Below are 18,176 nucleotides of genomic sequence, written 5' to 3'. Positions count from 1 at the left end.
GTTCACTCTTTTAACGGAGTTCACAATTTAAAAAAGAATAAATAATCTGAAAAAAAAAACGATTCAATTCCATACGTTTGCTACAAATTTTCGATATTCTACAATATTTAGCGGAGCCACTGCATCTACAATAACCAAAACCAGAACAATGATCTAGCCATTGAAATTGCAGGCAGATTTAGGAGGGAATAGCAGATTTGGGAGGGATTCCCAAATTAATAGTTGGGAGGAATTAGTCTAAAAAGATTCAAGACTTTTTGTCTCTCACAACATTACCATAAATCTCCCTGACACACTATTTCAACATAAAACATTATCTATTAAGCTACCCAATTATAGCCGTAAAGGTAAGATATTTGTATATGTTGTTGATACGATCTGACATATGAGTGAAAAAGGTAAAAAATCGTCAATAGGAAGTGTTCCTATATATCTTCTATCTTATTTTTGATTTTTTTCTTGAAAATCTTTTATATTGCTTAATATGTCTTTTACCTTGTAGATATGTGATGTATTTCGATCAACTGTTAATACTTTATAATTCTTTTTTTAGATGAAGATCCTGGACAGACGGTCCGTCGACGTTTCGTTTCCAACAAAAATAAGTAAGAATGAGAGGAGAGTAAATACTCTTGAAAGAAACGGTAAAAAATCAACCGTTTAAGTTGACTAACCAGAAAAGTACTGCCTTTTACAGGACCATTTTGAGATGCTGGACAAAAATGAGGGCCAAATACAAATTAAGTCCTTTAAAAACCTATTCATAAACCCTTGTTTTCTCGCGCAAGAGGGGTTTCAAATTTTTTCCAGACCCAGTCATTCTAACGAAGGAAGAACTATATATTCAAACTACTATTTGTTACAGAGAGGTTTCTGCGCCCTAGAAATGGCTTTCTGGGGTTAGTTCGTTTGTTCTGAATTTCATTCTTTACCTCAAAGTTTTGATCTTTTTTTCTCTTGATTCTAAGAAAGTTATCTGATTTTCTTTTTCGTTCTCAGGAACAGAAGTAAAACCTGGAAAACCTTTCACTCATCGATTTGATCAGCAGAGAGGAAGACTTCACATCTCTCAGGTTCATATCAACACTTAAAAAAAAAATCTCTCTTTCTCTCTCTCTGTACTTATCCCTATATAATACTCCATGTTTTGTAGTGTGGGTTTTGATAGGAAGTATGATTTTATATTGTAGGCAACTCTGGGTATTGGGTCACAAACACAGAAGAGCATAGTTCAGTGTAATATAGGAAATAAAAGTCCAGTTCTCTTATGTGCTTTATTGCCTGAAAAGACTGAATCTTGTCATTTGGCCCTTGAATTTGAGGAAGAAGAAGATGTAGTTTTTTCAGTTCTTGGCCCTCGAAGCGTACACCTTACTGGTTTCTACAATGGAAGTCCTGTCCGTGGACACGATGACGACTCGTATCCTTTGATTTATTTCTGAGTTTTATAGATTTTTCGTTAATACATTTTTACTTCGAACTTTGTTGTGTTATGTTATTTTGTTTGGCTTAATTTAGTTTTAAGCGAGTCTTATGGAGAAGATATTGCTCAAACTGATACTGATCGGTCATTTGATACTGAGGAAGATTATGATTCTGATTTCATAGACGATGGTGATATTGAAATGTTCCCACCTTCGTCGAATCGTAAGAGTGCAGGTATGAGGTATCCTTAATGAAACCACCCTTAACTAACTACCCACTTTTGTTATTATCTTCTTAAGTTATCAATTCATGATTCTCATATTAACACGAATATTTTTATTCAAGTTAGAATACAAGTTCTAATCAATCCAAGAAGAGCTTCCTCATCAGATAAATTAGAACAATCAACTGTTGAAATAATCTATTTTAAATTTTTCGTGCTTTTTGGTTCAGTTGAAATTGAGGAGATGCTAGATGATGAGAAACCTGCGAACGGTAAAGCAAATGGAGGGCGCAAACGTCTTAGGAAGAAGTACAGAATTAGTGATTCAGAGAGTGACGATGAAAAGCAAGTTGTTGTCAACGATAATGCAAGTAGCGCGGTTTTAGCAAGCGAAGACGATGACAGTCTGCCCATTTCTTCTATACCCAAGAAAAAGGATACTACTAAGACCAATGAACAAGGGAAATCTGAAAAGAAATCAACTAAGAAAAGCAAGAAGAATGTAGAAGACAATGGTGATCAGGACACATGCAAAAAAAGGAAATTGGAAATAATTGTTCAAGATGACAAGGCAGAAGAGTAAGATATTACTTAGCAATTTTTCATTGGTTAAATAGAAATCGTAAAATTTGTAGCTTATGGTTAATAGGTATTAGCATTTAGTGCCATAGACTGAAATGAGCTATTGCTATTGCACATACATCGTCTTTGATAAAACCGTTGAAATTCACTACAACACATCAAATCCCATGATAACTTTGCTAGCAAGTTAAACCCTTGTGATTGCTCTTAGTAGTTAGTTGTGAACAAAGGAAAGGAAGTCATGGAGAAGCTAGTATACATAATGTTCATATAATTGGTAGCAAGTTAAACCTTTGTGATTGCTCCTATGCCTTAGTCTTAGTTGTGAACAAAGGATTGAAAGCTTTGCGAAGATGTGATGTGACCAAACTGTAGGAGGCTTTGTATTTGGGGTTTTCTCTTCTTAGGTGGTGTTTTCTTTCATTGTCTGAATTAGACTCGTATGACTCGTCTGTATTTGAATTGTCTGACTCTTGTGAGCTACAAATCAACTGGAATGACCCTTGTAGACGAGTCAAACAAAAAACGAACACTATAAAATCTGACTGGAGTCAATTTGCTCTAGTAAGATTTCAGGTCCGACTTAGAACAAAAAACAAATGCTATTGCTACCTTGAATGAGTGAGTTCAGAGATTGATCTAAGCCCTGTATAGAATGTAATGCTAGGTGGTCTCTGCTTCTCATTGAGCTATCCTCCTCTTCTGCTTTTTCATGGAGCTCATGTTTTAGATTTGTGGTAACACGGCTCTTATTTTATTTGTAGAAGCAAGGTACCTGAACAGTCTAAAGGTAGTTCTATGACACCAACTGAGGTTAAGCTTGAGAGTGATGTAAAACAAAAGAAGAAAAAGAAAGAAAAGTCTAAGGAGAAAAAGTCTGATGCTGATGAAGTCAAGCCAAAGGTGGAAATGATTGTTGAAATGGATCAGGAGCCAGTTGAAGATGCACTCAAGGAGGAAAGGCACAATGACAAGTAAGAAGTGATGTTTATTTCATGTCTGAGTCTGTCAAAATACTCGGGAGTGTCCTTATCCATGGTATCCTTATATTTACATATTTATATATGTAATAATCTACAACATATTTATATAGATCAGTCGACCCAAATCTATCTGTTTGAAAAGAAAAATCCAGATTTGCTGTTGTTGCTGCTCGAGCAGTTGGCTGATCTCTGTTTATCTCTTCTCATTTCCGCTGAAAGAAACAAGAGAAGGAACAATAGTAAGTTAGTAACCAGGTTACTCGGCGAGACAAATTACTCTTGTCTCGCCTAGTAAGGGAACTCAAAACGTATGAATACTCAGGGATGGGCCCAAGAGGATCCCCGTGTGGATCAACTTTTTTTATTATTGTTATTATTATTTTAATCTTTCATGAGAACTATTGATCTTTCCTTATCCTTCATTGGCGTTGCTCTCGTTTATTTGATGTAGTTTAGTGAGAACTTCCATTGGTATAAGAAAAGTAGCTTGCTCTGAATGGGAGATATATTTGTATGTTATGAACAGGAGTACTGAAAATGCTGGTAATGTTGCCGATGGGAATCATAGTGAGGGGAAGAAAAAGAAAAAGAAGAAGAGTAAAGCACAAGAGAGTGATAAGAATACAAATGCGGAAGAAAAAGAAGAGCCGACAGTGAAGACTGAAGACAAGAAAGAAAAAGTAAAGCAATCAAAAGAGAAGACCTTTGCCAATGGTCTCAGTGAGGAGATCAAAATGGGCAAACCTGAAAGAAAAAGAGCTTCTCGTGGAAATAAGGTAAATTTATCTAGCTCATTTGATCTGGTAATGGCTGCAATTTATCTATTTGATGGTCAGATCCAAACTCCAAAGTTCATTCAATTGAAGTAGCTTTTACTGGTTTTCAGGTCTCGGGGAGGTCATGAAAGATGTAATGTTAGGGTTGATGGTCGTTACTTATTATACTACACCAACGGGTAATTTTGTTCACATTTTTGTTATTTTGCTGCACGAATCCTGAACTAGAGCAAAGAGCAGCTTTATAGGAAAGGAAATTTTGGGAAATTGGAGAAAGATGTCGACGCATTCAGATAAATAATATCTATTTGCTCATCATCAGATTTTGTTGTCTGCATTACTTAAATTATTAGGACTAAACTTCTTCTTTATAAAGATCTATTATATTCATCAGATTTTGACACAGAAACTGCTTGATAATCGATATGGTTACCAAATAATGGATGCAACATTATGACTGTCAAAATCATGGAGAGTGTATACTTTAAGAACAGTCAGAATCTAAGAAAAGAAATCGACAGAAATCTATATAATAAAAGAAGATGGTATCCTTTCTAGAATATACCCTCCTCATGAATGGGCTAAGATTATCTCCCAAATTTATCTCTATAGGTTGAGATTAGCCCGACAGACACGGACCCTCGTATAATCATGAATGAGAGAGAAAGGGCAGAGCTACCATTTTTATGTACAATCACTAGAATAATAGATAAGGTTCTTTTTCGTCGCCTGAGACAAATGGGTCTTCCCCTTGCCTCCGGCAATATCTTCCACCAACAGAGGAATAGGGTGAAACAAACAGGAGGATGTAAAAGGGACATGGTTTTCCGTGACCAAAGGGGAGGATGTAAAAAAGGTGGTGGTGGATGATGGTGAAGAAAAAGATGATAGTTGATGGTGAATAAGAAGATGAAGATGTTTGACCACAGTAGGTGGTGGTGACTGTTTTTAGTCTTTGTATTAAATTAATTAAAATTCTATCATCCTCAGTGAGATTCTTCCACCATATATTAGTGTTCCGGAAGATGATTAGATACTGTCACTGTCACTAGAGATATGGTGCTCAGAAAGCTGACTCTGGACAAGCACTAATGCTTTAAAGGGAAGAAGGTTAACCGCACTCCTACTCTTGTAGTACAAATATCATTCCGCTAGTGATCGAATATGTTGCTTGTTACGCAATAAGAGCATGAGTTCATAAGTTTCAAAAGCTTAGAGGTATCACTGTATCAGTACATATATGATTTTGAAACTCTGTGTTGGGGGCCAGCAAATGTTTTCCCATAACATTATAATGACAAAGTGATGGAATTCAAATTTTGTTCCTCTAAAAGCTAAAAACTTTGAAACAATGCCGATGCATTCGCTTCAGTGACAGCAACAACAGCAGCTGAAGATATTTTGGATTAGTCTTTCCTAAGCTCGACGTACTCACGTCTAATGCCTGCTGCATTTACGATCACGATTTCTACCCTGTCACCCTGTAGAAGTACATAGATTAAAAATGTTAAGACGAGGGAAACAGTGAAAGACACTAAGTATAAATAACGAAATACCAATTACTGCCCGTAATCTAAACAGGTTTGTGGTATCAAAGAAGAAACTTGACAACACATGCCAGCGAAAACAACATAAAAAAAAAAAAAATCAAGAGGTTGGTTTTTTAAGTTTGGATTTTAGTTGCTTACGAGTTACGAGTATGTAATATAGTTCATATTGGATGAACGGAAAGTTAACTGAATTCATTTTCATTGAGCTTTTTAATTACCACAGTTTACCAACAAAGGATTTAGCCAAACTGATTTAAATAATGCCGTATAAAAAAGAATCCGAAAGAAGAATAGAAGCATAGTTATACTAGCGAGCAGCAGGCCTTTACTCGTGAAACTACTGATTTCAGAACGCGTGGAAGGATAGTACACACTTCCACTTTTGAGACTTCTTGGTAAAATATCCAACAATCCCTCAAAGTATATCTACTATCGAAAGCATAATCTATACGAGATTTTAATTCATAATGTATACTTGACGCGGCATGCTCATGACTTTTCCTTATTGTCTCCAAAATTCTCGATGATTGTTATATCACCTGTGTTGTGGTATTGTGCCTATATGCTAATTAAATGCCTAGTAGAATCTCAAATATCGCAAACTATATGCGAAAGGGTAGCGAGAAACTTACAGTGTATATATCTCTTTCGGCTGCAGATGCAAAAACATCTTTAACCAAGTCAACAGCTTCAGACTCTGACAAGGGAGTTACAGCATCCTGTACATTTTAAGTAGCCAATTAGTTGAAATGGAATAATCTTTAGGATCAAAACAAAGGTCTAGATAGCAATATCAGTTTTACCTTGGCAGGTAATAAGAGAGGACTAGGCGACTTTAGTTGGTTATCCAAAACGGGAATGATCAGGGTAGAACCGGATCCCTGAGAGCTGTACCCAACCCTCTCATAGGATCCCACAGCATCATACGTGTAAACACAGCCTTTCCCTGAAAATTTGTTTTGTGAAAAGTATAAGAAAACTTGCAGATATACTCTGAAAAGTTAGATATCGGGTTTAAGGTAATTTACTCACCTTCATTGTCGAGGCCACCTAAAACGTTGAAAGCATAGTAAGGGAAGAAACGTTTGTAGTAGAGGGTATTAGAGAGAAGTTGACCCATTGCAGGGCAGCTCATCTGCTTCCCGTGTTGGTGCTGGTAGATCTAAACCACCACAAAGCAGATAAAGTAGCAACAATTGAGACTCTAGAAACAGATAAAAATCAATCTAAACAAGGTGTTAGATTTTGAATTTAAATATATTTGTTCATGGGACAGTGGCACGTTAAAACATACTCCCTCCTTCACCTCTAATATTATGGTTCTAACATGATTGGTAACGAGTTGGAATTAACATATTTTGAGGAGCCATCAATCGTAAATACTGTAAATTTTGACAATTATAAAGATGTGGAATTTGTGAGTCCAAAAGAAGTTGGAGTTTCTAGTCCAAGAACGATGTATCTGCTCGGGGTTCTTGCCACAGATGCATCCGGTGAGGAACTGTAATAACACTCTTTCCTTGGACTCGTTCTCATGTGTGTACTGTCGGTACTTCTACTTTCTTTTACGAATTAGTCGGCCTGTCTATTTCAAGATATCTCAGTTACTGGAGTAAGACCTTCAACTTTTTAGGCTCTAAAGTTATCCAAAAGAACCATCTATATATCCTTATTAATAATCTGACACTAACAAGAACTACATGATATGTCTAATAATCTTACACAGTTATATTGTGTGATAGGATCAAGTTAATTTGTTCTGGGTTTTACACTAAATATGGCTCTAGTTTATAGCATAGAATAAAGTATCTTTTTAGCCGCAATTTTGAACAGGGTAGAGCTGATTTTATAAACTATTATCTTCATCTTTTATTTATAAACTTGTACTTTTAACATGGAATATTCATGGCAATAGATACAAAAAATTCCAATTACAGTAATAGTATGTAAACCCATCAAAGTACTAAAAGATTAGCTTATTCTGAACGCAAAAAACTGTCGCAATTGTGTGCAAGACCTTTAATGCAAATGAACTTTTGATCACTAACCAAGTGTCTGGCCGATAAGGCTTTTTGTAGGGCTTTCACATCGGCCTGAAACCCAGAGGAAGACAACACACATTTGTCTGCCCTGAAATGTCAATAACATAGAATCATTATAACCATAGTAATCAAGTACCAACCCACATTATTGGTTCAATATTTATAAACCCTAAATTAGTTTGTAGTAAGATCAATAAGGTAAGTTCACTGTTCTCTGATTTCATATTATAATTACTACAAGTAATAAGATAGGAGTTCCTTCTCTTCTATTCAAATGACACATCAAAAAAAAAAAAAAAAAATACTATGACCCAATTCTTGTATTACAAATTTACAATCACAACCCCAGATAATGAACATAACTAAATAATAATAAAATCTAGGGTCAGTAATCATTCCATCAAAACAACAGAAAAAAATGGGGGTTTTATGCATTTTTTGGTCTAAATCGCCAGTTCTAAACACAAGTTAGAGAGAGAGAGAGAGGGAGTACAATTGGCAAATTTTAGAGTAATCACGAGTGAGGATGCTGTAACCAGTTGACATCCGAGTATCAGCTGCAATAACACAGTAATCGGATCCTGCGATCGCCACACAAGTTCTGCAGAAAACAAACAAATCAAAACCCACTTACACTTAGAGAGAGAAAGATTCAGTCAAAAAGAGAGAGTGAAAGAGAAGAAGAGCTAACCCGCCATTGTTGTCGTAAGGGTTGAAGTTAGCTTGCTGCTTGTGAGACATGACGGGATCCAAAGAGAGAGAGAAGATGAGAGAATGGAGAAAGTAGGTCGAGGTTGAATTCGTTCTTTTTGTATATGAAAATTGGGGATTGCTTTTAACTCAAGAAATGTGAAGACGGGTTAATAAGGTTGAGTGAGCTGCTAGTCCAGCCCTTTGAACCTAATTTAGACGGGTCATCCATGGTTTTTTTCCTTCCCTATTTGGGTGGGGCTAGTGGTGGGTTCACAACGACTAGAGTGCAGACGAGAAGAAAAATTATAGAAGAGACTACTACGAAAGTAGACTATTTCAGACTTATATAAGAATTAATCGTCCATCGATAATGAAAAAATCTACCAAAGAAGAGAAATAAACTTGACTCGAAAATGAAGACCATCGATGTCGTGTAGGTCTGGAGTAGACTTTGGCTTGTAACATCTTCTAGTAATTCTTGCACCAGAAACTCATACACGTTTAGAAGTAATGTTGAAACAACACAACTCATTTACTGACATGTTGGGACTGCACACTGCGATCAAAATAGACCGTGGTGTGCCATGATTTTGGCCACAATAGCCCCCACAGGCACATTCCTAGAAAACCTGTTACCAAAGTTGAAGTGTCATTACTAGCCACATTGGAACCCTATATGAAACACTCCAATTGATGTAGGACACTTTTTTGTTTTTTTTTTTTTGTTGAAAGGACACTTTTTTGTTTGTTAAAAGAAAATTGTTGTAGGATACTCTTTTTTTTTTTTTGTTGAAACCGTTGTAGGATACTCTAGTAAAAGAAAATTGAGAGGCCATAAGAATTTTGTGAAAATCTCTTATTCAAATTCATGTGAAGAGTTAATATTTTTCACATCACAAACTTTAATTTTGTAAGTTCAACAGAAAAAAAAAATTAAATTTTGTACAATCTTCTAAACCGTAACATTGAACCAACAAAATTCGAGGTGGTCTACCTCTACCCACAACTCCCGCACTAAGATCGAAGAGAAGTTTGGCCGGCCTACGACACAAACTTGTTCATGCTTTGACAAATACAATAGGTTCTTCTGGTGTACCAAAGCTACAAACCTTTTGACAAGCGTGCCGTGTCAGCACAACTCGTTGCGAACCATAACTTACTTGTATATATAGATGAAACTCCAAATCATAAATAATCAAGAGTCCAAACTTTTTGGTTTGTTTTAAGATAGATCCAGCTTAATCTCTCAAGTACTTTCCTCTTCCTGGTCGGTACTTTCCTATTCTCTCAATTTCTTTTTTTTTTTTTTTTGTTGAAGTTCTATTCTCTCAACTTGGTGATAGAAAGTTAATACAGTACCAACGTCGGAGTAGTAATCTTGGTCATCGAGTAGAGTTCTACAGTGGGAAGAAAATACCTCAAACCCAGAACCCAGTGGTGGTGGTGGAGATAGTTAGTGTTCGACCAGTAATCTCTTTCTCTCTTTTAGTTTTTATCTCCTCTTTCTCGCTCTAAACGGGATCGGCGGTATTGGAAATACGAAATCGAAAACTTAGAGAGAGAAAGTGGTGGGGGGGAAGATGGGGTTCGATCTGACGGTATGGTTGTTGGCCTTCTTTCTCCTCATCGCTCTTTTAGGCCTTCTCGTCTACCAGGTTCTCCCCTCTCTCTCTTGTTTGGTATTATGTTTTGAAAGATTAGTTTGATCTTCTTGTTTATTTGAAATAGCTAAATCATGTTTATTAGTTAGTGTAATGGGTGGTTAGATTGGGTTGTTGTTGTTGTTGTTCTATCCTCGTTTGATTTTGTGAAGAAACTTAATTTAATTGGAAATTGTAAACATAGAATTTTCTTATTAGATGTGTGTGAAGTGATAATGTAGAATTAGAATTCAGGCAATGTCAGAAGCAAATTGTTATTGGGAAAGGGAAGTAAACAGTCACAGTCACACAAAACACAAGAAATTTACGTCGTTTGGTGAGACCTACTCCGCGGTGAACAATTACGTAATGGTTTTCACAATGAATGAAGAACAAGATTACGGAGATTTATTTTAAGGGTTTTAGTATTTGTAACTCACTAAAACCCTAGCACGTACCCACTTCTAAGTTCTAACTCTGTCTCCAGTCTCCCCCAAAACCGATAACTGGACACACCCCTTACATTGATAACAACCCATTATAAGACATTAAGACTAGGGCAAACTTAATTAAACATGTCAGCCCGAGATTTTGGAAATGGTTTCTCGGGTTGCAAACCGTTATTGATGCACTCTCAACACAAAATAATTGAAATGTCCCCTCTTTTTGTTTATGACTTCATAAGTTCAGTATCAAAAAAGAATTGTTCTAGTTCTTGCTTATAGTGCTTTTGATATAAAGATTTAGAGAGAATTTATTCGCAAGAGATGGTTTCATTGAACCCCTATGGAACTTTATCTATTAGATTCTACAAATTAGATGAGAATATTTCAACTTTAAGATGAAGCTGGTTTCCTGAAACTGAAACTGAAAATTACAATTTTATTAGTTTTCCTATTATATTGCAAGATGTGAACTAAAAGAGGTGAACTATATCACTAACTAACTTTAAAGTGTAAACCACAACTTAGCCATTTACTTGGGAATTTAATCGCAGGGACCATATGGAGTTTTTTTGTTTATTCGGTGTCGTTCCCACATCTTTAAGTAGTAGAAGTGAACCATCTGATTATCCGTGTTTTTTATATAGTCTGTATATATTATAATCAAGACATTTCATGTGCCAAAAGAAAATCATGGTGGCATGCTCACTGAGTATGATTGCTAGTGAGTATTAGATAGCCTGGTAGGTGTAAATATAATAATATGTACCTCATTCTTTGTTTGTGGCATGCCCGAGTACTCTTCAACTCATTGTTGCCTAGTGGGTATTTAATGGATTCATGGAATAAATTCAGAGAGATTCTTGTCGATATTTGAGGCAGCGTAATATGACTACCAAATTCACTTTTACCCATAAATTTAGTTCATTCAATTCAACCAACTAGTGGAACGATCCCTCAGCTTTCACCAGTAATGTGGAGCTTTAGCGATAGTTCCTCCTATCCACGAGTTGCTAGTGTAATAGATAGGTTTATCCTCCATTTTTCATGCATATTCTGTACAGATAAGTTATCTAGGCACAAGTACAACCGTCTTTCCAAGCATAGGCTTATCCTCTTCCTAGTGTCGCTACTTGTTAAGACCAAAAAAATAAACTTTGTTCATTTTTTCATCTTATGTTGGTCGACTAGGCAATGATTGGCCTAACTTTTTTCCTTCTGCTGGGTTTAAGGGGTGGAAGTCCCTTTCCCATTGTACTTGCTCATGTCATTTGTATCTTTAAAGATCTGCCTTAGGTATGAAATATTGGTTCCTACTATAAAAACAAAAACGACAATAGTTCCACAGTACCTCGAAAATTACCTGTTTTAACGAAAGGGTTAATACTAGAATTGTTTGTGCATCGTGTATTATTTTTTCCGCCTGCTTCTTTAGTTATTCCGTTTTCAGTGTGCAATCAGGTAATCTAACTTGTGAAAGAACTTCTTGCAGCTCATGTGCTTAGCAGATTTGGAGTTTGATTATATCAACCCATACGATTCAGCTTCACGCGTAAACAGTGTGGTGTTGCCTGAATTTATTGCACAAGGAGTTCTGTGTTTTCTCTTTCTCATATCAGGGCATTGGGGTATGTTCTTGTTATGCACGCCGTGCCTATACTACAACGTGAGAGTGTAAGTCCTTTCCCTTTCATATTTCTGTCTGCATTTCCATATAGAAACTAATCTGAACAATTAAAAACCTTATTAAAGAAAATGTAGTTTAATGAACTAATGAAAAATTTGTGAATATGAAACAGTTCTGTTTTAAATTTAAAAGTTAGCAGACATTCTCCATTATATAGAAACAGTTAAAAAGAACTTGAAATTGGAGAACCGGACTTGATTTGTTTTTTTTAAATTTTTAGTGACTATTCAACTTTGATGTGTCTTATTACAATGTCAAGACATGACAGCTTAGGATCTGTTTGGGCTCGTTTACCAAATATTGATGTTCTCATACCCTGGGAGCGGTGATTTAATTTCTTGTGCTTAAACTAATTTGTACTTAGGTCACACGAATTTAGCGAAATAGGGTGCCCATAGTTGTAGTTCAATACTTCTAAACGAGGCTACGTCAAACCAATTTATGTCAAACTCATCCAACTAACTATGACTTGTTAATATGTTTGCATTTAAAGAGAGAAGATCAAAGTTTACCTTTGATCGCGAATAATCACAAAAACTCACTCCTTATCAAGCCGAGCCTCACCGATGACCGATAGATTGGAGTGTTTCTTGTTTATTTATGTGAACCTAGTTTACAAACTATAAAACTAGAGGAAATTAAGGAAACCCAAGTTGAGAAATATCTACTTTCTGTAAAGATGTAATAAGCACTATCATAGAGAAGTTTTCAACAACCAAAAGACTAGAAAGTCTCCAAGTAAATCGGAGTTCATGGATTGACAAGGCAGTTCAGATGCAATTACTTGTCTACTGGTAAAATGGTATGGCTACTTGTAAAACATTTAATCAGATGCTTTCTTCTGATTATACAAATATGAAACTTTGGTAGCAATAGTAATGGGCATCGATCAATAGCTACAAATTACCTGGCGATGATATGTTTATCCATTCTCCAGTTGGTGTAGACACCAACAAATACTGTGCGTCAATCTATATTCTTGGTATCTGAGATGTCTTGGCCTCTTGGGGTTCTTGACTCTTGTACAGTTGTACTAAAGAAATAAACCCATACCTAAGGCTATGGGCTAAATCATTTTCATTTTGTTTTCTTTTCTTTGATGGGTTTAATTTAAATTCTGTCAGTTGAGCATATTCTTTATAATTCTTTTTCTAACCAATTTCTGGTTCGTTATTGTGATCAGGTACATGAGAAGGCACCATTTAGTAGATGTTACCGAGATCTTCAACCAGCTCAATTGGGAAAAGAAACAACGGCTTGTTAAATTAGTATATCTAGTTATCTTGCTCTTTCTCTCCCTCTTCTGGTACGTATAACAAGAGACATCCTGATACTGAAAAGTTATTTCTTGAACTGTTGGATCTAATTTTTTTTTTTTTTGTTTATACTCATTGTAGGATGATTTATAGTGTATTGGAAGATGATGAGTAACGAAACATTCCGCTTGCCTATTATCATCACCTAAGTGTTACTCCTGTAAGTATGAAATGATTTTAAGCCCCATTTGTTGTAGCTCACTAGTTTGGGGGCAAAACAGTCTATTGGTCAAAATATGGGAGTCAAAATAGACAAATTTTTCACTATATGGAGCCAAATGGGCGTTAATTTTTAGGCCCCATTTGTTGTAGCTCAGCCCTATCTCACATGTAATGAGTGATCTCAAAATTCAACCGAAAGTAACGTGGCGTTTTGCATTTACTCATGACCCAAATATCTTTCGTTCTCTATGAAGATGAACGACACAGAGAAAGTAACATCCAATAAAACATTTTATCTCGAAGTAGTTTTCAAGATGAGTTTTGAAACAAAATCCTTAAAAGAACCTGAAATCTGAAAACAGATGTATTTTGAGAGTTCGAGTCTCCGACAAAATTTTTTGCTAGTTTTAAAATTTTGAAACAGATGTTGATCGAGTACCCAGTATGTATGCTTACCGAGGTTGGTTTTCGTTGTAGCAGAAACAACTTGGAAGGTCTCTTTACAAATCTTGGAGATCGGAGGTGTAGGCGTCTCGAGGTCATCGGAAGGTTAATTAGATATCTGGTGCTCCTGCAGTTTCGTACCCGTCCATACTAAGTTATTTGCTGATTTTCTTGTATAATTCTTAATCTTATGGTTCTCATTTTCTTCATCCTTTATTTAACCCTCTTTTTACTGTCTAAAGTTGTAAGGATGGTGAATTCATATTTTATCTTTAAATTTGCATGGGCATCTTAATTGAAGAGATCTATGATTGGAAAAACAGTAATGTCATGTTTTAGCTAATTATGCTTCTTAGTCATCTCTCCTGAGCAAGGAATAAAAAATCGAAATATTTCGGTCGAAAAATCCGAAATATTTCGTTTTTTGAGATTAGGTGCACGAAATGGAGCTTACAACTATTTCGTGCAAGATTTCGTCGAAATATTCGAGATCTCGACCGAAACTTTTAGAAATATCAAAACAGTTAAAGAGAAAGTGAAAGTTAAAAAAAAACCTCTTTGATTCGTCATATTCTTCTTGGTTTCTTCATCATGTCTTCTTAATTTCTTCTTCATCTCTTATTATTCTCTAGGGTTTCAGATTTAAGAGCTATTTTAGGGGTTAGGGTTTCTGGTTTCATAGGAAGAAGGGGTTAGGGTTTCTGGTTTCATAGGAAGAAGAAGAAGACAAGTGCGGCTGAAGTGGAAACCAGAAAGAGATTAGGGTTTTAGATTTTTTTTTAAGATTATAATTCTAAAAGCACCCCAAAAAAGTTGATTGGCACCCCTTTCCTCAATAACCTAAAGTGTTGCGGGGTGCTAATAACACTTTCGAGGGGTGTTTTTAGTACCTGATTTTGTATACCTTAGACGTGATTTTCTTACTTAACCTCTGAACAAGTTCTTAAGTGAAAATAGCCCCTCAAACTAACAAAATAGTCAAAAGATAATTGAATTTGCCCCCTAAAGTAATCGTTTTATTGCAGATTAACCCCTAATCTAACTGTTTTAGGATAATTTGAAGTGAATAATTCAATTTAGCTTGCTAACTTAATTTTTTATTGCATATTAGACCCCTAAGATACTAACCTTTCATACTAAACAAACGTTAATAAGGATACTAACATTTCAGTAAATTTGTAAAATTTCCACACAGACCGAAACGTTTCCACGAAACGTTTCCACTTTTGGACCGACCGAAACTTCCACCGAAACCGAAGTTTCATTCCTTGCTCCTGAGGAAACTCATATTCCTGCTGGAGGCTCACTTTCTTAGCCCTAGGAGTAAGTCTGATTTCCCCTCCCTGCACATAGTGGTAGAGTTATGGCACTTCAATTGGGTTAGAGTTTTATTCCAATAGAAGTTGATATAATGCCTTAGAATGTGCACCAACACCATTCATTGACTGGTGTAAAAAGAATGTAACAATATAGATATTGCACATCAAAGAATAATTCGGCATATACCTAAGGTGTAAGACAACGATCTTAAGATTCTAGGTAGGGAGAAATTGTGGCGGATTCAAGATTTACTTCTGAAGGACTAAAACGAACAAAACTTGGATAAAATTTCGACAAAATTGTCCATAACTCGGAAATTGAAGAGTGGTAAAAAAAAATCGTTTAGACTGATAGCTATCTTATATATTCTTATCTAAAGGCTCTAATAAATCAGTCTATTGTCCTGCCAAGGTTATATGTTTAGGTAACCTTCCTCAAGCTTCCAATAGCCTACTTATTTTTCATTATGTTTTAGGTGCTTCGGATGGGATATCAGACTCTCAGACTAATTCTCACTCCAAAAATGTTAAATCACCTCCAAATTGAGACTAACCACAATGGTGATGTGGGCGTCTCCAATTGGTCAGGCCAACGGGAGAGACATACGACCCGACTAATCAGAACCAACCTAATCACCATTTCGCCTGTGTCGGCCCAAACTTCTGGGTCGTATCCTCTTCCCACCCCTACCAATAGCCAAATTAGGGTGCTTTTGGTCAAATTTGGATAAAACACCTGACCTGAGTCTCCAGTCCTTGTTTTGACTCTCGGACGGGTCGATCTATGTCTTTTTTATCCGTGCGGGCGCCAATAGATGTTTGGGGTCAAAGAAGATTGACCTTAGTCAATCTCCTTTTCGGGCGCTAACAGCAATTTTCGGGTGCTCTTAGCCTCACCCACTTTTTCCTTTGCGCAGGAGAAAGATAGGTACTTTCTTACGGTTCCTTGGACAGATTCGGAGTCTTCGACTTGCTTGACGCTTCTCCTTCAACCGGCGATCAATTACGGCGAATCAATCAGGTAAGCATCATCTTCATAACATTCAAAGTTAACACAGTTTTCTCCTTCCACTAGTCTGTTCATACAGATGAAGTTTAGTTATTTATTCTATTGAATCTTCTTTTTTCTTCTGAGAATGATTCGTTAGGGTTTTTTCTGATTGATGTAATTTATTACTTCTTCCTTTATGAATTAGATTAACTACGAATGGGTAATTCCATTTACTATTTGTTGTTTTTGAAACACTGATGCAAAATTTGGAGAGGAATTTTGGGAATTTAGGATTATCAAGTTCACTCTAACTTAGGTTGTATTATATAATAATGTTTTTGCCTTACTAAAAGTTTTGAGATTTTAGAAGAATTAGTTTTTCAACATTATTAGTTAAGTTGTTTGATGAAATGCTAGAAGGAAGATTCTTTTACTAAATTGAAATGCTTAGAATAAATGTCTACAATCATGAGTTTATTTAACCTAGCCAAGCTTGGAAAAGGGTAATGCTTGGTTCACCATAAGGCCAATAGAAAGGTTTGGCGAAAACAATTCTCCTTCTCCTAAGTTTATCTCGCCTGTTCTTTTTTCCCTACGTGAACGAAGTGATATTTTCTAGGTTTGTCTCCAATATGTCTTTCAGTTCCCAGACAGATCTTCTCCCGAACTTAAGTTCTCACTGCCTCCCGAGTCATTAGAGGAGACGGTCTCATTTAGTTAATGATTTATCATTTATCACTCCAAGGATAGCTCAACTGTGGTTGGGATGATGGGTGGTTTTGATCACCACCTTTAAAGTGTCCAGTGGATGAACTAAACTATACTCGATAACTATACTATTGTTCATGTCAAAGTCATCGCTTAAACTGTATTCCATATTCATGCTGCAACTTATTTATACCTTTCCATTTTGTGGTCTCACAGAGTACTGTTGGGCTAACTAAAGTAAATCTTTTTTCATATCTTACACATAACCATTGTTTTCTTTTTTGTTTGGTGTTTTACACATCTAAGAAATCGTTCTTATATCTCCTCTTTCTTTGCAGTTCAGAAGGTTTACTCCAAAAATGGTGAATGCCACCAAAGGACTCTTAATCTCATGGTAAGTTGCATTAGTTAGAAAATGCTGCTTCATTCAAGAGAATGTGTTTTGATATATAGCGCTAATCTTCATTGAATGACATATGCTACTGTCAACCGTCCCTTCTCTATCTTAGGAACTTATCAAGTTATATTCGTCATTACTTTCAACCTTTTAGACCACATAGCAATTATATAGATCACATGAATCTCTGGAAAGTTTGGTTTATGGAAAAAAGGATATTTTATTGGTTCTACTTTTTTTAAACATTATTTCCTTAGGGTTCTCTTGTTATGTCCGAAAACAAATGAATTTTGTGAGACAAGAGAGTGAACGAGGAGGCCTTAATGGAAAACCTAATTGTCACTTGATTTCTCTGTTGCAGTGACATACCGATGGCGCAGTTCATCATCAATATGAATGCTACTCTTCCTGCATCACAGAAGTTCATAATACATGTGTTAGACAGCACCCACCTATTTGTGCAACCCCACGTTACTGAAATGATCAGGAGCGCCATTTCCGAATTTAGAGACTTAAATTCTTACGAAAAGCCCGCTTAATCCGTATATGTTTTCTTTAATATATTATTGTGAATTTTAGGAACAATAATGCTGCATCAACTACCACTTTGATCTCTTGTTAGACCTAATTCAACAATGTCATGCTTATTTAGCATCATTTTATTTCTTCAGAAGCTAACGAAAAACGTGTGGAAAAAAGTCGCAAGGAATATCTTTGCAGGGTATGATAGGAACAATAATGCTACAATTACGGAGACATGTAAATCCATCTTGGGAAGTTTCTTAGAGAGAGCTT

The 18,176-nt window shown here is 36.0% G+C and overlaps 4 protein-coding genes across 8 annotated transcripts; 3 read left to right on the top strand and 1 right to left on the bottom strand.

Moving 5' to 3' along the window:
• Nucleotides 1-785: 785 nt before the first annotated feature.
• Nucleotides 786-4,398, top strand: LOC147534460 (uncharacterized). The gene is made up of 8 exons (XM_086650883.1): nucleotides 786-899; nucleotides 1,000-1,073; nucleotides 1,191-1,420; nucleotides 1,526-1,659; nucleotides 1,879-2,227; nucleotides 2,995-3,204; nucleotides 3,740-3,989; nucleotides 4,100-4,398. The coding sequence occupies exons 1-8, from the start codon at nucleotides 887-889 to the stop codon at nucleotides 4,115-4,117; spliced, it is 1,278 nt and encodes a 425-aa protein (XP_086507009.1). The 5' UTR covers nucleotides 786-886; the 3' UTR covers nucleotides 4,118-4,398.
• A 720-nt stretch (nucleotides 4,399-5,118) lies between these two features.
• LOC147534459 (proteasome subunit beta type-1) lies at nucleotides 5,119-8,551 on the bottom strand. The gene is made up of 7 exons (XM_086648173.1): nucleotides 8,273-8,551; nucleotides 8,075-8,182; nucleotides 7,588-7,669; nucleotides 6,572-6,701; nucleotides 6,343-6,485; nucleotides 6,172-6,258; nucleotides 5,119-5,470 (listed from the first exon to the last, which is right to left on the bottom strand). Exons 1-7 carry the CDS (start codon nucleotides 8,320-8,322, stop codon nucleotides 5,396-5,398), a joined length of 675 nt encoding a protein of 224 aa, XP_086504299.1. The 5' UTR covers nucleotides 8,323-8,551; the 3' UTR covers nucleotides 5,119-5,395.
• Nucleotides 8,552-9,388: 837 nt separating this feature from the next.
• LOC147534458 (protein cornichon homolog 4-like) lies at nucleotides 9,389-14,286 on the top strand. Of its 3 annotated transcripts, none has more exons than XM_086649503.1 (5): nucleotides 9,389-9,929; nucleotides 11,850-12,031; nucleotides 13,228-13,350; nucleotides 13,442-13,520; nucleotides 14,000-14,286. In XM_086649503.1, exons 1-4 carry the CDS (start codon nucleotides 9,855-9,857, stop codon nucleotides 13,473-13,475), a joined length of 414 nt encoding a protein of 137 aa, XP_086505629.1. In that variant the 5' UTR covers nucleotides 9,389-9,854; the 3' UTR covers nucleotides 13,476-13,520; nucleotides 14,000-14,286. The 3 variants fall into 3 exon arrangements, with proteins under 3 accessions (XP_086505629.1, XP_086505630.1, XP_086505631.1); XM_086649504.1 differs by having other exon boundaries at nucleotides 9,403-9,929; nucleotides 14,003-14,286; XM_086649505.1 differs by having other exon boundaries at nucleotides 9,468-9,929; nucleotides 13,442-13,505; nucleotides 14,003-14,095.
• A 1,922-nt stretch (nucleotides 14,287-16,208) lies between these two features.
• On the top strand, nucleotides 16,209-18,090 carry LOC147534457 (Nucleotide excision repair, TFIIH, subunit TTDA). 3 transcript variants are annotated; one of them, XM_086648109.1, is made up of 3 exons: nucleotides 16,209-16,306; nucleotides 17,323-17,378; nucleotides 17,743-18,090. In XM_086648109.1, exons 2-3 carry the CDS (start codon nucleotides 17,344-17,346, stop codon nucleotides 17,918-17,920), a joined length of 213 nt encoding a protein of 70 aa, XP_086504235.1. In that variant the 5' UTR covers nucleotides 16,209-16,306; nucleotides 17,323-17,343; the 3' UTR covers nucleotides 17,921-18,090. The 3 variants fall into 3 exon arrangements, with proteins under 3 accessions (XP_086504235.1, XP_086504236.1, XP_086504238.1); XM_086648110.1 differs by having other exon boundaries at nucleotides 16,241-16,311; nucleotides 17,322-17,378; XM_086648112.1 differs by lacking the exon at nucleotides 16,209-16,306 and adding an exon at nucleotides 16,509-16,592.
• Nucleotides 18,091-18,176: the final 86 nt, after the last annotated feature.

This window comes from Eschscholzia californica, unplaced genomic scaffold (assembly GCF_041429995.1).
Source record: "Eschscholzia californica isolate CP2 unplaced genomic scaffold, dmEscCali1.0.p SCAF_6, whole genome shotgun sequence".
Lineage (NCBI taxonomy): Eukaryota > Viridiplantae > Streptophyta > Magnoliopsida > Ranunculales > Papaveraceae > Eschscholzia > Eschscholzia californica.
Note: the sequence above shows the minus strand (reverse complement) of the source record. Positions and strands in the feature narration are given on the sequence as shown.

Excerpts from the sequence above, each read along its gene's own strand:
- LOC147534460 (XM_086650883.1), top strand. Across the intron at positions 1,074-1,190 it reads GAAGACTTCACATCTCTCAG|GCAACTCTGGGTATTGGGTC; the intron begins GTTCATATCAAC and ends TTTATATTGTAG. Across the intron at positions 3,205-3,739 it reads GAGGAAAGGCACAATGACAA|GAGTACTGAAAATGCTGGTA; the intron begins GTAAGAAGTGAT and ends TGTTATGAACAG.
- LOC147534459 (XM_086648173.1), bottom strand. The coding sequence starts at position 8,322 with ATGTCTCACAAGCAGCAAGCTAACTTCAACCCTTACGACAACAATGGC. Across the intron at positions 8,183-8,272 it reads CCTTACGACAACAATGGCGG|AACTTGTGTGGCGATCGCAG; the intron begins GTTAGCTCTTCT and ends TGTTTTCTGCAG. Across the intron at positions 5,471-6,171 it reads CCGAAAGAGATATATACACT|GGTGACAGGGTAGAAATCGT; the intron begins GTAAGTTTCTCG and ends GTACTTCTACAG.
- LOC147534457 (XM_086648109.1), top strand. The coding sequence starts at position 17,344 with ATGGTGAATGCCACCAAAGGACTCTTAATCTCATG. Across the intron at positions 17,379-17,742 it reads AAAGGACTCTTAATCTCATG|TGACATACCGATGGCGCAGT; the intron begins GTAAGTTGCATT and ends TCTCTGTTGCAG.
- LOC147534458 (XM_086649503.1), top strand. The coding sequence starts at position 9,855 with ATGGGGTTCGATCTGACGGTATGGTTGTTGGCCTTCTTTCTCCTCATC. Across the intron at positions 9,930-11,849 it reads TAGGCCTTCTCGTCTACCAG|CTCATGTGCTTAGCAGATTT; the intron begins GTTCTCCCCTCT and ends AACTTCTTGCAG. Across the intron at positions 12,032-13,227 it reads CTATACTACAACGTGAGAGT|GTACATGAGAAGGCACCATT; the intron begins GTAAGTCCTTTC and ends TATTGTGATCAG.